Genomic DNA, 12547 nt, shown 5'->3' with positions numbered 1-12547 from the left:
GTGGTTATTAATTTTATTATTTTAATCACGATAGTCCTGAGACTCATAATATTAATAATATTTCATGTAATACAAATAATATATTTCTAAAAATGTTTTGCAATAAGTGTTCGAATTCTTCCATCACTCGCTGTTTATTTATTATTACCTTCCATTATTTAATCGTATACTTTCGTAAGATCTATGTATTCTCTCTATTCAATTTCTATATCCAACAAGAGATGGTCTCTAACTCGTGAAAGATTTTCAAATACGTATTGAAGTTTTAAGGATTTCTACAATAGTATTCTAAAAGGTCTTCCGCTATCTAATTACGTAATTTTCCAAAATCTACGTTCTATTAAATCCCTACTGCCCACGAGATTCTCTCTAACTAATGAAAAATTCCAATACGCTTTACATATATCCAAACTCTTCTACTATCTAATGATATAATTCTCGAAGATCTACATACTCTTTCTATCCAACTCTTATTAACCACGATATAATCCTTCGTTTATCAAAGATCTCCAGTTTTTGTCAAATATCGAATTTGAAAGAAATACAACACGATTGACAAGAGCACCTAGACCACTTGTTCGAAAGCTGGTACGGGATAGGATCTAGCGTCCATCGCTAGCGATGTGTCACCGGCCGAGTCGTCGGTAGGGTGCGCAAGGGGGTGCAAGTTGCGCGGGCGCACTGCCAGGACTATCGATTTCGCGAGCAAAAGGTGCCACACGCTGGGCCATCGATTCGACGCTCGTCTAAAAGGATTGTAGCTGGTGATCCCCGAAAGACGACAGACGCTCGAAGGAGAACTTACTCGAGGAACTACACTCGCGAATAGTCCAAGGTGGGGCCGATTCTTAGAATCGGTCGGATATCGTTTCTACAATTCTGGATACCACGGTGGTCATCGATTCCTCCATTCGATTCCATCTAAGTGTCTGAGAGGAAAAAGAACGTAGATCCGAGGATAGCATAGCCGCAGTCCTGGGCTCCAGTCATGCCGAATTACTATGCACACGAGGATTACGATTATGGGGCAGCCGATGGAACATCGCAGGAGGGTCCTGGTAGAACGATACAACAGGTGCCAGGTGCCAGGCCCATAGTGGACCCACAAGCCCAAGGAGAGGTCGATCCCACCTTGTATCCTCAACCAAAGGAGGCGACGCACAAGATTCGTGGCAAGAGCGACGTGATCGAGTACCTATTTGGTTCCGTAGATCAGGAATTGCTTACCGTGAAAACGTTCTACTTCTTCTTCTATTCGGCCTTTGGTTCCCTTTTTCCTCTGATGGGAGTCTATTTCAAGCAGATGGGCATGAACGCCGGCCAGTGCGGTCTCCTGATGGGACTAAGACCCTTCATCGAGTTCCTTAGCGCGCCTTTCTGGGGTTCGTTGGCTGACAGGTGAGAGGTTCGATATACTAGACTGGTAAACACAGTAACTGTCAGTAGAGAATTACTCGTGCCGTTAATTCAGTGGCAACTATCTTAAGTCTTTTCGTTAAATTGTATGTACTATATACTCTCGTGGTATATCGTACATATTGCATATATATGTTATTAAAAAAAAGAATACTAAAATAGCAAAGTTCAAATATCAACGAATGTGACAGGCTTTAAATCTTTCAGTTAAACTATATTTCGAATGCTTTCGTAGTAAATGGCACATGTTGCTTATACAATGGTTCGCAAAAGTATTTGTACACCTGCCGTAGAAAATTTGTATGTGCGTGTTGTGCGTATTATATGAAACATTTTGATATTTCATTAGCACTATAACGAGACCGCGATTGGCAAGACTATATTGGCAAAATTTGAATTTAATCTGAAAATATATACAGGGGTTGCAAGATATTTGCTACAAATGTATATTTAGTAAAAGTTCAGTATAAATAGCCACTTTAAGTATAATAGTAACGATTTATTTGATTTTGACCTCGCGGTCAGTAAATGCGATTTAGTTAGAATTTTTCGAATCACACACTTCCTCTTCCGATCTCCTCATTTATCCTTCAATATCCTTAACCTAGTTACTGCATATTAAGAGTCTACGTTAGAAGTTTTTCTTCTTTTAGATCTATTATATCCATCAGCCACTTCTACTGCTATTCTTTATCTTTTCCCTCCTCGTTTTTTCTATCTTCCTTAGTCATTCCTTTATCTATCCACTGTTTTATATCTCAAAATCTTGTTCACACATGTGTTTATTCTTCCTACTCGTGTGCAGTCTTCTATCAAATGTTTTAACGTCTCAATATTCCTCTCAAAGACATTACACCTTCTTTCCTGTCTCCACCTCTAATATCTGTTCTTCTCTTCTACGTTTCCACTTTGGTCCCTTCTCCTACTTTTTCCTTTAAATAACGTGACATCCTGATACCTCGTAAGTACTTACATAATCCACTTCAAGCATATAATAAGCGTTACAAATTGTCCTCCCGAATACTGAGGCTAATTAATATTGCGGATGACCATCTACTTAAATACTTTCGTGATCTCTGCAGGATATATGCTTATACTAAATATCATGCAACTTCTGTATAATGTTTAGAATCGTTCCAAATTCTACCAAAAATATAACCATGATATTAGTGTTTTACTATAGTACTATAGTACAGTGTAATTTCAAAACGTTTCATGTAATACACGCAATATGTTCATAAAGAATATGGACAAGTGTACGAATACTTTCTCGACCCACTATGTGTATGTATAGATGTTATTTAAAAAATACCAATACCTTTACTATACGTTATTAAAAAAATAAAATACCAGTAGTAAAGTTCAAATATCAATGAATATGTTTTAAAGAAATGTAAGTTGAACGAATGACATGAGTATAGAATTCTTTTCCTCTCTGCTTACTTGGCCTTTTAACTGGTATTACACACACGTATGTTTGGATTGCATATATAAACAGTTTGCTCGGTTAATGTTAGTGGATATTATCCAGAATCCAATATTGCGTGGGTTAGCAAAGCTGGGAGAGAAAGCTTCAACCTCTTATCGATTTATCCGCCTCGAGGACAGAAAGAAACGCGATTTGACCAAGCCAAATCACACAGTTTCAAATTTACTTAGGAAATGGTTGTTTCTTTTTTAGGTGGCAAAAGGGCAAGGTGATTTTTTTAGCCTCTCTCTCTTGCTGGATCATCTTCACTCTTCCTCTGGCTTTCATGCAACCACCGGCCACATCGTGTTGGGTTATACGAAACAACACGCCGTATCTGGAACCACCGAACCCTAAATTAAGAATAGTTAAACGGTCCGCCAATCTTAACGATTTTTATCATCGAAATGACGAAGAATGTTTAGAGATCGCGGACAACGTAGTTTTCGAGAGACTGCGTAAAGACAACAAGCTAAATCCACTGGCGGCTCTCGTTTTACAAATGAATAAGGGCACGATGAACGATGTACGAGAAAATTACGATCTCAATAACGATAGAGTTCGAAGAGAAACGCAAGAAGGAACAAGTACTTCAACGGAAGAGAGCCCTGTCGAAGATTTGAAATACAAACAGCTGGTGTTCGAAGAAAACGATCCTGAAGCTAAGACTATCGACTTTGAGACTCTGCAAAGGAAAAACCGTCCAGCCGATGTGCTCGAATACAAACGTTTCCTAAATGTAAGTTCTATTCTCTGTTCACCTACAAGTGCATAACAAAATTGAAATATTTTAGTGCCACTAAGAAAAATGTATCAAAATGTGACAAAACAGCGAAAATGACGGAATAAACAATGTGGCACTGAAATATGTTACACAGAATTATTATATTCATTTGTTTATTCAAATAAAAGTACCAATACCTGTTGCAAAAACCAGAACTAATTTTGGACGGTACTGCACGACTTTGCTCTATATATTCTGTGAATTTCTGGACCTCCAAACTTTCCACAAATACATTAAAATCCGCAGTCTAATTATTACTACTATTTAGCTCAATCAAAGAGTCATTAAGTTTAATTTTCATCAATTTCAGAACCAACCTTTGGACGATGGAAGACCACCAAAGAAAGCGTATACGCATACCAAGACAAGAGTGAAACCACCACCAATGAAGGTCATGGTGAAAAGAGACGCTAGTGATGAAGTTTCAGAGGAGAAGGAGTTTCTATCCAAGTTTCAAACGGCCACCGTGAAGTCTCCAAGTAAAGTATCCTTGTTGGACGAAGAGGAAGAAGAAGAAGCGAACGAAAATGACGAAAATGATGATGAAGGTGTCCACATGCCGTTGGTTAGGACCAAACGTTACGTCAACGTACCTCACTCCGGCAAGAGTCCTCATAGTGTTTCCAATGCTGCGAATTACAACGAAGAGGAGAACAAAGGATGGGTGAAGCCTCTCTACAGTTCCATTGTCTACAGATTACCGGTATATATCGCTTTCATATTTGACAAATGCAGTTTTCTTTCACTTTCGTGTTATCGTTTAACAAGCAATTACTGTTCTAGGATATCCAAAAAACCTTCTTCCTGCTGTTACTGTTGGTGATAGTGGGTGAATTCTTCTCGGCGCCTGCGATCACTCTAGCTGACTCTGCCGTCATCACTTTATTAGGCGAAGACGCGGACAAGTAAATTTTGCCTGTTTAACATCGAACTTCTAATTATTTCTTTGCATTTCGAGCTTCTTTTCTGGTACAGGTACGGTCACCAGCGAATGTTCGGTAGCTTAGGCTGGGGTCTTGCTATGTTCTTCGTCGGTATCGCTCTAGATCATAGCACTGCGTTCTCCGAGCATCCATGCGGTCCAGATGCAATGGAGAAGAATTATACGATCTGCTTCGCGATCTTCAGCGTCCTCATGGGTGCCGCTCTGATCACTGCCACGCAGATCAACTTTAAATACGATTTTCCGGTCACGGAACTGGTGAGTGATCAAATATCATGGTCACCAATATCACGGAGCAAATGTCGAATGAAGTAAACCGTCTCGTTGTGCAGGAAGTGGAGAAGCCTCCTGCAGAACCAACAAGGGAGGAGCAGCTGCAGAGTCAACTGTCTCAACAGTTGAATCTGCCCAGTCTTCAGGACTCGTCTGCAGCGGTAAATCTGAATGTGAAACAACAACCGCCTGAAGGCAAGGTAATGTATTCTTGATTTGATATTTTTGATTTGAGTGTTTACTCGGAACTGCAAAGTTGTACTGACACGATTTCTCGGTGAAATTCACGGAAAATTTTATTCCAGAAGAATGTCTATCAATTTTTTATTAGAGTCTACAGTAAAATTCGAAAGGGATGAATTCCTTTAAATCTTATCTTTCAGGAAATCATATGTGCGATTATTTCAGATGACATTTGAGACATTATAAAATATAAATGTACTTACATTAATACATTGAAATATACACATTTTCTCATGAATTTACATTTTAATTACCAGGTTGATGGAAAGAGATATTAAAATGCTTCTGGAGCGCAAAGGGTTGATGATATCGATCCCGTGAGACTATTATGCATTCTAAACGAGCTTCGTATTGTTCCAGACGAAAATGTTCGCTCAAACGACGCGAGAGATCCCGGAATGGGTGACCGTATTGAAGCAATTCAAAGACCTCAAGTGCGCATCCTTCCTTTTCGTCGCGTGGTTCATGGGATTCGGTATCGGGCTGATTTTTACCTTCCTCTTTTGGCATCTTCAGGACTACAATGGCACACCGACTCTATTTGGTGTCGCCTCTGTGATCAATCACATTTCCGAGATATTTGCTTACTTCTTCAGCTTTAAACTGATCCGTCAAATCGGTCACGTGAAGGTAGTTCGTTCATTTAATTTTCATTAATAATTCTTAAATTTAATCCTTTCGAGATTAATTTTTACGAAGATTGCCGAATTATCGTGCCGTTCTTTGTTTCCTAATCTACTGAAAACTTTTAGAACATGCTATGTATGCTATTTCAAAAGTTACTCTTACGTTATTCCATTTTTTTTTTTTTCAAATATGGATGTATCATGATCTGTACCAATCGTATTCTTGTGTTCGTTTTTGAGAAAAATCCGTCTCGAAAGGGTTAACGCGATAGATAACATATGCCATGGTTAGACATAACATGAAAATAATCTTCATAGTAAATTTATGCAGAAGGTAACTTCTTATGCTATAGAATACATAGGATACAATAGAATATTTGTGTTTAACTTGATTTTCCATCATATTTGCAACATACGTTCATAATGATAAACATGGATTGCGTGCACCACCTTTAGGCCACTTAGTGATTACGAAACTTATTTTTAAAGTAAATACACACGCGCAATTTCAGGTGTTGTGCATGGGACTGGGTGGAAACGTGTTTCGTTTCCTTTATATTTCTTATCTGACGATTCCATGGTGGGTGCTGCCTTTTGAATTCATCCAGGGAATAACCCATGCGGCTGTGTGGGCCGCGTGTTGCAGCTACATATCTCATAACACGCCTCCACAATTGCGTACAAGCGCGCAGGGTGTTCTTCAAGGTATCCATCATGGTCTTGGCAGGGGATGCGGAGCTGTGATCGGTGGCATGTTTGTCGACGCTTACGGTGAGTTCTTAGTACCCTGTGTTGCGTGATGTCTTATCGATTCACGTTGACCACGTGTCGAGAAATACAAGTAATTCGATATTGATTCGACTTGGAATATTCACAAGATTACGTTATTAATAGCTCTCCAACGTTGCCTACATCGTTTCTTAAATAAATCGATCAAGGCTAAATTCACCAAAAAATATTCGTGTCTCATCGACATTTATGCAACATCGCTTTGCCAAATCCGGATTCTCTCACAAAGTTGGAAGAATATTAATTAGTGAAATTTTATAAGTCACGAGTTACAGGTTATAAGAATTAATAAATTCTCTTACGTAACAGCAACAAGTTTGCTAATGAAACAAATCAAGTTCTACGAACAAAGTTTTTAAATAACAAGTCAGTTGATAATCCTAATCATTCGAATATTTGTTCGATTATGAGAAAAGTCTATGACCTACGATTCGTAACATATCAATACATTAATATCATTGATCGGTAGATTATTGTGCAAGATGTATTATAAAATTTCTTAAACATCAAAGAAATGTTTACATACTTTTCCTATCGAAGCTGATTAATGAAACTTTATTTACTACTTGTCGTTCGCAATTTTCTAAATTGATTGACTTGCGTTTTAAGACTTTATGATTTTTGTCGTTTAGTCGTTATAATTCAAACTTCGTTGTCGTTGATTCCATCGATTGATCGTATAAACTTACGAATACATTTGGCACCGCATTAAATCTTCTTCTTTCAATTCTATCAACGTGTTCAGAATTTTCATTCACAGACTTTCGCAAAGCTTACGTGACACATCTTTTTATGTACGTTGTGTTTTTCCCTGTATATACATTTTGTACTTCTTCTACATTAAATGGGACTCTTTTTCGTACAATTTTCTAGGAACAACTGCGACATTCCGAGCTTACGGTCTCATCTGCATCGTCGTTCTTGGCGCGTTCGTGTTCATCAACTTTTACAGAAAGGATACAGGCTTCGTCTCCGAGCTGCCACAAACGGAGGATCCTCGTCAAGTAGCCGAAGCGACTCATCTGGCACCGCACGGTGTACCTAGCAACGCCATTCCTCGCGCTCTCAGCTCTACTCGACTGCACGAGTTGGCTAATCAAGACACGGGCTACGGTGCCACTTATCAATCTGGCGATACTCTCAACGTGCCAGGTGCGAATGGAGGTGAGATTTCCGCTTCTCTGTTCGTAATTGAGATACGTAATTGAGAAGCTTTCTAGAAAAAGGATCCACAAGATAGATGATAAGCTCAGTAATTTTGCGTTGGAAGATTTACTTATAGCTTTTTATTAATATTAACTACATATAATGGCCCTTATATTTGTAAAAGAAATAAGAATCTCATAATAAGTGAGAGATTTTAATTCTAGTCTTTTTTTTTAGTATGAGCCTTAAAGAAATTTGTTCTTATATATTTACAAATTGCACGCTATTGTATGTATTATAGAATTTATGTATCACTTAATTAGGTTCACATCAACTTTCGTATCACTTAATAATATATACTTTCATATGACTACAAAAATTTGATATTATGAAAACGAAATGCAGAAATGATAAAAAAGACGCTTCACTGGAAAATAAGGATATATGCAAATATGTTTTATAGCCGGTATATGTGTCACCAAACTTTCAATGAATCAAATGATAAAAAGTATTAATTTTTAAGTATTCTGGTTACGAATAACCATTATAAATGATTAAAATTAAAATGCTTAAAAGCCATTGTCGATGAGAGAAGACCTTTTCATCGCCAATAATCATTACGGACCTTTTTAAAGAAAGTTTTTGCATTGTTCATTCGAGCGTGTACACGATGAAATACATTTTCAGGCCCAGTAAACCCGACGAATCCATTTCTGAACACTGGAGGCGGAGGCGGAGGTGGATATAATTACGGTATGACTGGCAATGGCGAGGACGAGTATATCCGTAGGAGCTTCCAGGTTTAGTAAAATCATTCTAACTAAAACGTCCACAAAGAAGACGTTTGTTGGAAAATAAATGATAAAAAGAGAGAAAACTTCTACGCAAGGCTATACTCTCTGAACGAAAAACACGTTTTTCTTTATTTCTTTTTGTGCTTTTATTTTTATACAATCATCAACACCGTTGTCGTGCCAGCTGATTACCCCTAATATTCCGTTTTCCTCTGTTTCACAGCTTTACAATGAGGTGATTAGCAGGGAATTCGACCTGGTTAAACCACCACCGATAGTGACCCATCTACACGCTCAACAACCATGCACCAACCCCTTCCATCAGCACGACTACGAATGGTAACAGTCCGGGACGTTCGATCCCACTTGAGGTGATCAGGATGCTCATGGAACGCTGGTCGATAACCGGCATGTTCTCTGGAGAACCGAAAACGAAGGACCAGCTTCGGAGTGCTAGGCAGAAGGAATTTTTACACGGTTAAAAAAATTCGATGAAAGCCCCTTGGTGCCTCCTTGGAGCAACACCGTTCGTTATACTCGCATTAAAAACGCCTGATAGCGTCGATGCAAACTATTGTAACAAATTAATCACGGTATAAAGAGCAAATAAACAGAGAGTATTCTTTCCGATGCTAACAATTCGATTATCAAGCTTTAAGAAGCATCGAAAGGATAAAGCGCAACATTCAAAAGGATAAAAAAAAATTGACCATGAGACTGATCGATAGAACGATGATTTAAAAGTGCCTGCTCACTATGATCTTGTTGCTTACCGTTGAACACGGCTGGGATTACGAGTTTCGTAACGCTAACGTAATCGACGAAAAACATTCGAAGAAACATGCGTAATCGGTGAGGATCGCTCGCTGGGGGCACCGAAGGGCAGCTTCGATCGGATGAGAGGAACGTCCGCGAAATATACGAGACGAAAGTCAAAACGCGAATCGAAAGAAAGCCATCCGATAGAAATATTTTGTTAGGATATAAACGTGCTGGTCCCGTGATACGTGATCGTCTCGTAGAATCCACTTTTAACGTTATTTTGACAAATTTGAGATGCAAGTGAAGACAAGATCTTCACGTACCACACGGATCATCTCGTGTATATGCATAAAAGGCCACGATGTACAGCAAAAGAAACAAATGTCTTTCGTGACTGAAATCTATGTACGTAATATACCTGACACGTGTAGTACGGCACAACACGATCTGCGGGGTCGCTTCAACGAAAACTCATATCCTATACAAGGACTTGCATTCCATGGTAGCGTTCGAGTACATTTTTATCGGTTGTCGAATACGAATCGACGAGAACGAGATTTTCAAAGATTCCATCTTCTCTAACCGGTCAGTCGAGACTTTAGCGATTTGAAACAGAATCGGTGGAAGAAGACCGATTTGCGAGTTTTTCGTCGTACGGATTCGAGAATTCGATGAAACTCGAGTCACAGCCGCGCCCTCGAATGCAAGCAATTCGATGTAACTATTACGTGTATCTTGATGTGCAAAATCGTATTACTCCCTCCGCTTCTTTCGTTTCGTTACGATTCTCTCCACTATTGCGTATCTAGTATTCTTTGACGAAAGTCGTGAATCGCTAAAGATCATTGTAAATACTATTATCTCTCTCTCTCTGCTTCTCTTCGCGTGTGAATATTAAGGAATGACCCTTGACTCTTCTCTCGTTCGCCCGTTGTTTTCCGTTTCTAGGCTGAACGTTGCTCGTTGCGTGTTGTATCTGTAAAATGTTTCACACGTACTGTAATTACTGTAGACTATCGAATTGTTAATTCAAATACTGTTTTCTTATGTGAACAGGAAACCACGTTTCTCCGCGATAGGTGTATGATATTGTTAATAATGAGAGATAATTAAGCGGATTCATGATAAAGATGGAAAGCGTAACCCGGTCTTTATCGTCGGAATCTCAATAAAACTATTAACGTCGTGCGTTTGCCCGAATCAACGTTGAAGTTCTCGAGCCATCGCTATTTTCTTACTACTTAGTTTCAGTCAGAGAATGTATCGTTTTAAACGCACTCAATTCGATCTTGTTCAAAGTGAAAGCTCGATTCGAAGGCGTTCGAATCGAAGATAAGGCGATCCGAGAGTACTTACCCCGGAATGTTTTTCACTCGATGGGGTATTTTTGTTCGATTTGGTTCGGCTAAGTGTGCAAATAGCCTGAACCAAGCGGAATCTCGTTTCCCGAGGCACAAGCTAGACGTAATGTTGTACCTACATTACCTTAAATGAAATTTAAATACTAAGGCATAGCGTTGTACGTATCAGAGTGCTTTTTAGCTCAGTATTGTTACGTAGTCGGTACGGTTACATTATTATTAATCGTATGTGTGTGCGTCAGAATGAACACGTGTCACAGGGATGTTTCGTTTTCTCATTGTTCCCCTGTATGAACACCGGTTTTCGAGGACACCTTCCACCGAAATCGAATAGAATTAGGCCAACAGCGCCCGTAAGCATGAAACGGATAATTATAATGTAGTAGCTGATGTTGTAAACGCAGTTTCCATCAGAATGTCCGATGGATGTAATAAGACAGCGAACAACGTGGATCGAACCTCATTGTCTCGCGACTAACATACACACATGCACGATATACAATGAGATCACTTATCTAATTAATCATCGAAAGACAAATATCGAACGATAGTAGATTGGATAGATCTAGCGCTTACAATTGGTTGGCCACACTCCCGATGCATGTGATTTTCTAATAATTTGAATACGATACTATGTTGGACATTGCGTAAACGAATGCTTCTGGCGTCCCATTTATAGTTTGCTTTCGTAGATTTAAGAAAAATCGCTGTCAAGCCTGTTAGATTTGTTACACGGCATCCGGTGAAAGGCGTGCTCGAAATAAATGAAGTTATCAATTATTTGTTTCGCGTTCTTCGACAACTAGCTCTCTAATAATAATCGTACGATTCGCAACAAGCAATATTGCGTGTCGCTACCAACCGGGCAGAACACTTTTTAATGACATTTAACTCCAAGTCTTCCTATCACGTAGACCTATTAAGAGATCAGAAATTTCCGCCATAGAAAAATTCTAAAAGCAGGAATAAAAAGTAGCAGGAAAGCAAGCAAGCGTGTGAGGAATCGCTGCATATTGCGTAATATAATGTAGCCAACGTCATGCGATCGAACAAAGCATACGGTGGATTCTAACTTTACTTTCACCTTCTATTAATATTTCACACGACGTATCTTCTCTTTCCTCTTCTTTCGACGTATCTTTTACCTTTTTTTTTTTTTTTTGAGCGACTTTGCTCGAGCATACTTTTCACCCATACCAACGCGTATCTCGTGATAGTCATCGTAACCAAAGTGGAGGACACAGGAAAAGTGCATGACAGGGAACATTTGGCGAACTCGATACATATCATATAGCGATTAAGTTGAAGAAAAATCGATGTAACATTCGAGGAACAGCCGCTTCGCACGTGATTACTTCGTCTCGCTTGGTATCGTCGGTAGAACGACCGATAACACGTCTTTCGTTTCTAATATTTCTCGAGAGAGAACGATTCGCGATATAGGAATACGACGTGATCGCGAACAAACGGTCTTATATAATATCTTCTGTTATGTCATACGATCACAATTCGTACATACGTTTCGTGCTTTTTTTTTTTTTAAATACGTTCTCGCGTTCAAATGACTGAAGTAACGTAGCTCGAATTCGGTTCATTTCGCGATTCAAACTGTTCATCGACGAGCTGAAGAGTTCATTGAATTCGTATTGAGAAAGGCCTGTCGAGGGATTCATGTGCGAAGCGTGATAAACGATAGCTGTACGATAGGTACAGCGTCATTAATAAATTATTAACAGAGAAAAAAATATAATATATAGTAACGATGTAATTAATATACAGTTTCAACAAAAGAGAACCGTGTCTTTTTTACACTTTCCTTCCATGACTAAGCTGACTCATGACTAAGCTAACATAAAATAAATTCGTAACATGCATATACAGTGGCTACGAAAAGTATTTGTACACCATTATTTGTATTTATCATGGCATTTATATGCTAATT

At 38.9% G+C, this 12547-nt stretch overlaps 2 protein-coding genes across 10 annotated transcripts in view; one reads left to right on the top strand and one right to left on the bottom strand.

Moving 5' to 3' along the window:
* The window catches only part of Adar (adenosine deaminase acting on RNA), a 115469-nt gene that overhangs the window by 96040 nt on the left and 6882 nt on the right, over positions 1–12547 (bottom strand). For 4 of the 8 annotated variants that reach the window (XM_072010295.1, XM_072010300.1, XM_072010299.1 and 1 more), the window contains one exon: positions 10100–10220. In XM_072010295.1, the coding sequence (XP_071866396.1) occupies positions 10100–10220 (121 nt within the window). Of the gene's footprint in view, positions 1–8581; positions 10221–12547 lie in introns of those variants that run through there. The other 4 variants (XR_011800648.1, XR_011800649.1, XM_072010296.1 and 1 more) reach the window with 3 other exon arrangements.
* Jef (major facilitator superfamily domain-containing protein 6 jef) lies at positions 695–12400 on the top strand. Of its 2 annotated transcripts, none has more exons than XM_072010290.1 (11): positions 695–1398; positions 3098–3623; positions 3979–4371; positions 4452–4573; positions 4644–4869; positions 4944–5084; positions 5488–5757; positions 6266–6524; positions 7416–7706; positions 8376–8441; positions 8706–12400. In XM_072010290.1, exons 1-11 carry the CDS (start codon positions 989–991, stop codon positions 8714–8716), a joined length of 2715 nt encoding a protein of 904 aa, XP_071866391.1. In that variant the 5' UTR covers positions 695–988; the 3' UTR covers positions 8717–12400. The 2 variants fall into 2 exon arrangements, with proteins under 2 accessions (XP_071866391.1, XP_071866390.1); XM_072010289.1 differs by having other exon boundaries at positions 8376–8488.

The sequence above is a fragment of the Bombus fervidus genome, chromosome 9, assembly GCF_041682495.2.
Source record: "Bombus fervidus isolate BK054 chromosome 9, iyBomFerv1, whole genome shotgun sequence".
NCBI lineage: Eukaryota > Metazoa > Arthropoda > Insecta > Hymenoptera > Apidae > Bombus > Bombus fervidus.
Note: the sequence above shows the minus strand (reverse complement) of the source record. Positions and strands in the feature narration are given on the sequence as shown.

What these genes read in the sequence shown, in the direction of transcription:
- Jef (XM_072010289.1), top strand. Translation starts at nt 989, where the DNA reads ATGCCGAATTACTATGCACACGAGGATTACGATTATGGGGCAGCCGAT. An exon ending in CATGTTTGTCGACGCTTACG is followed by an intron (nt 6,525 to 7,415) that starts GTGAGTTCTTAG and finishes ACAATTTTCTAG; the next exon opens with GAACAACTGCGACATTCCGA. An exon ending in ATATCCGTAGGAGCTTCCAG is followed by an intron (nt 8,489 to 8,705) that starts GTTTAGTAAAAT and finishes TCTGTTTCACAG; the next exon opens with CTTTACAATGAGGTGATTAG.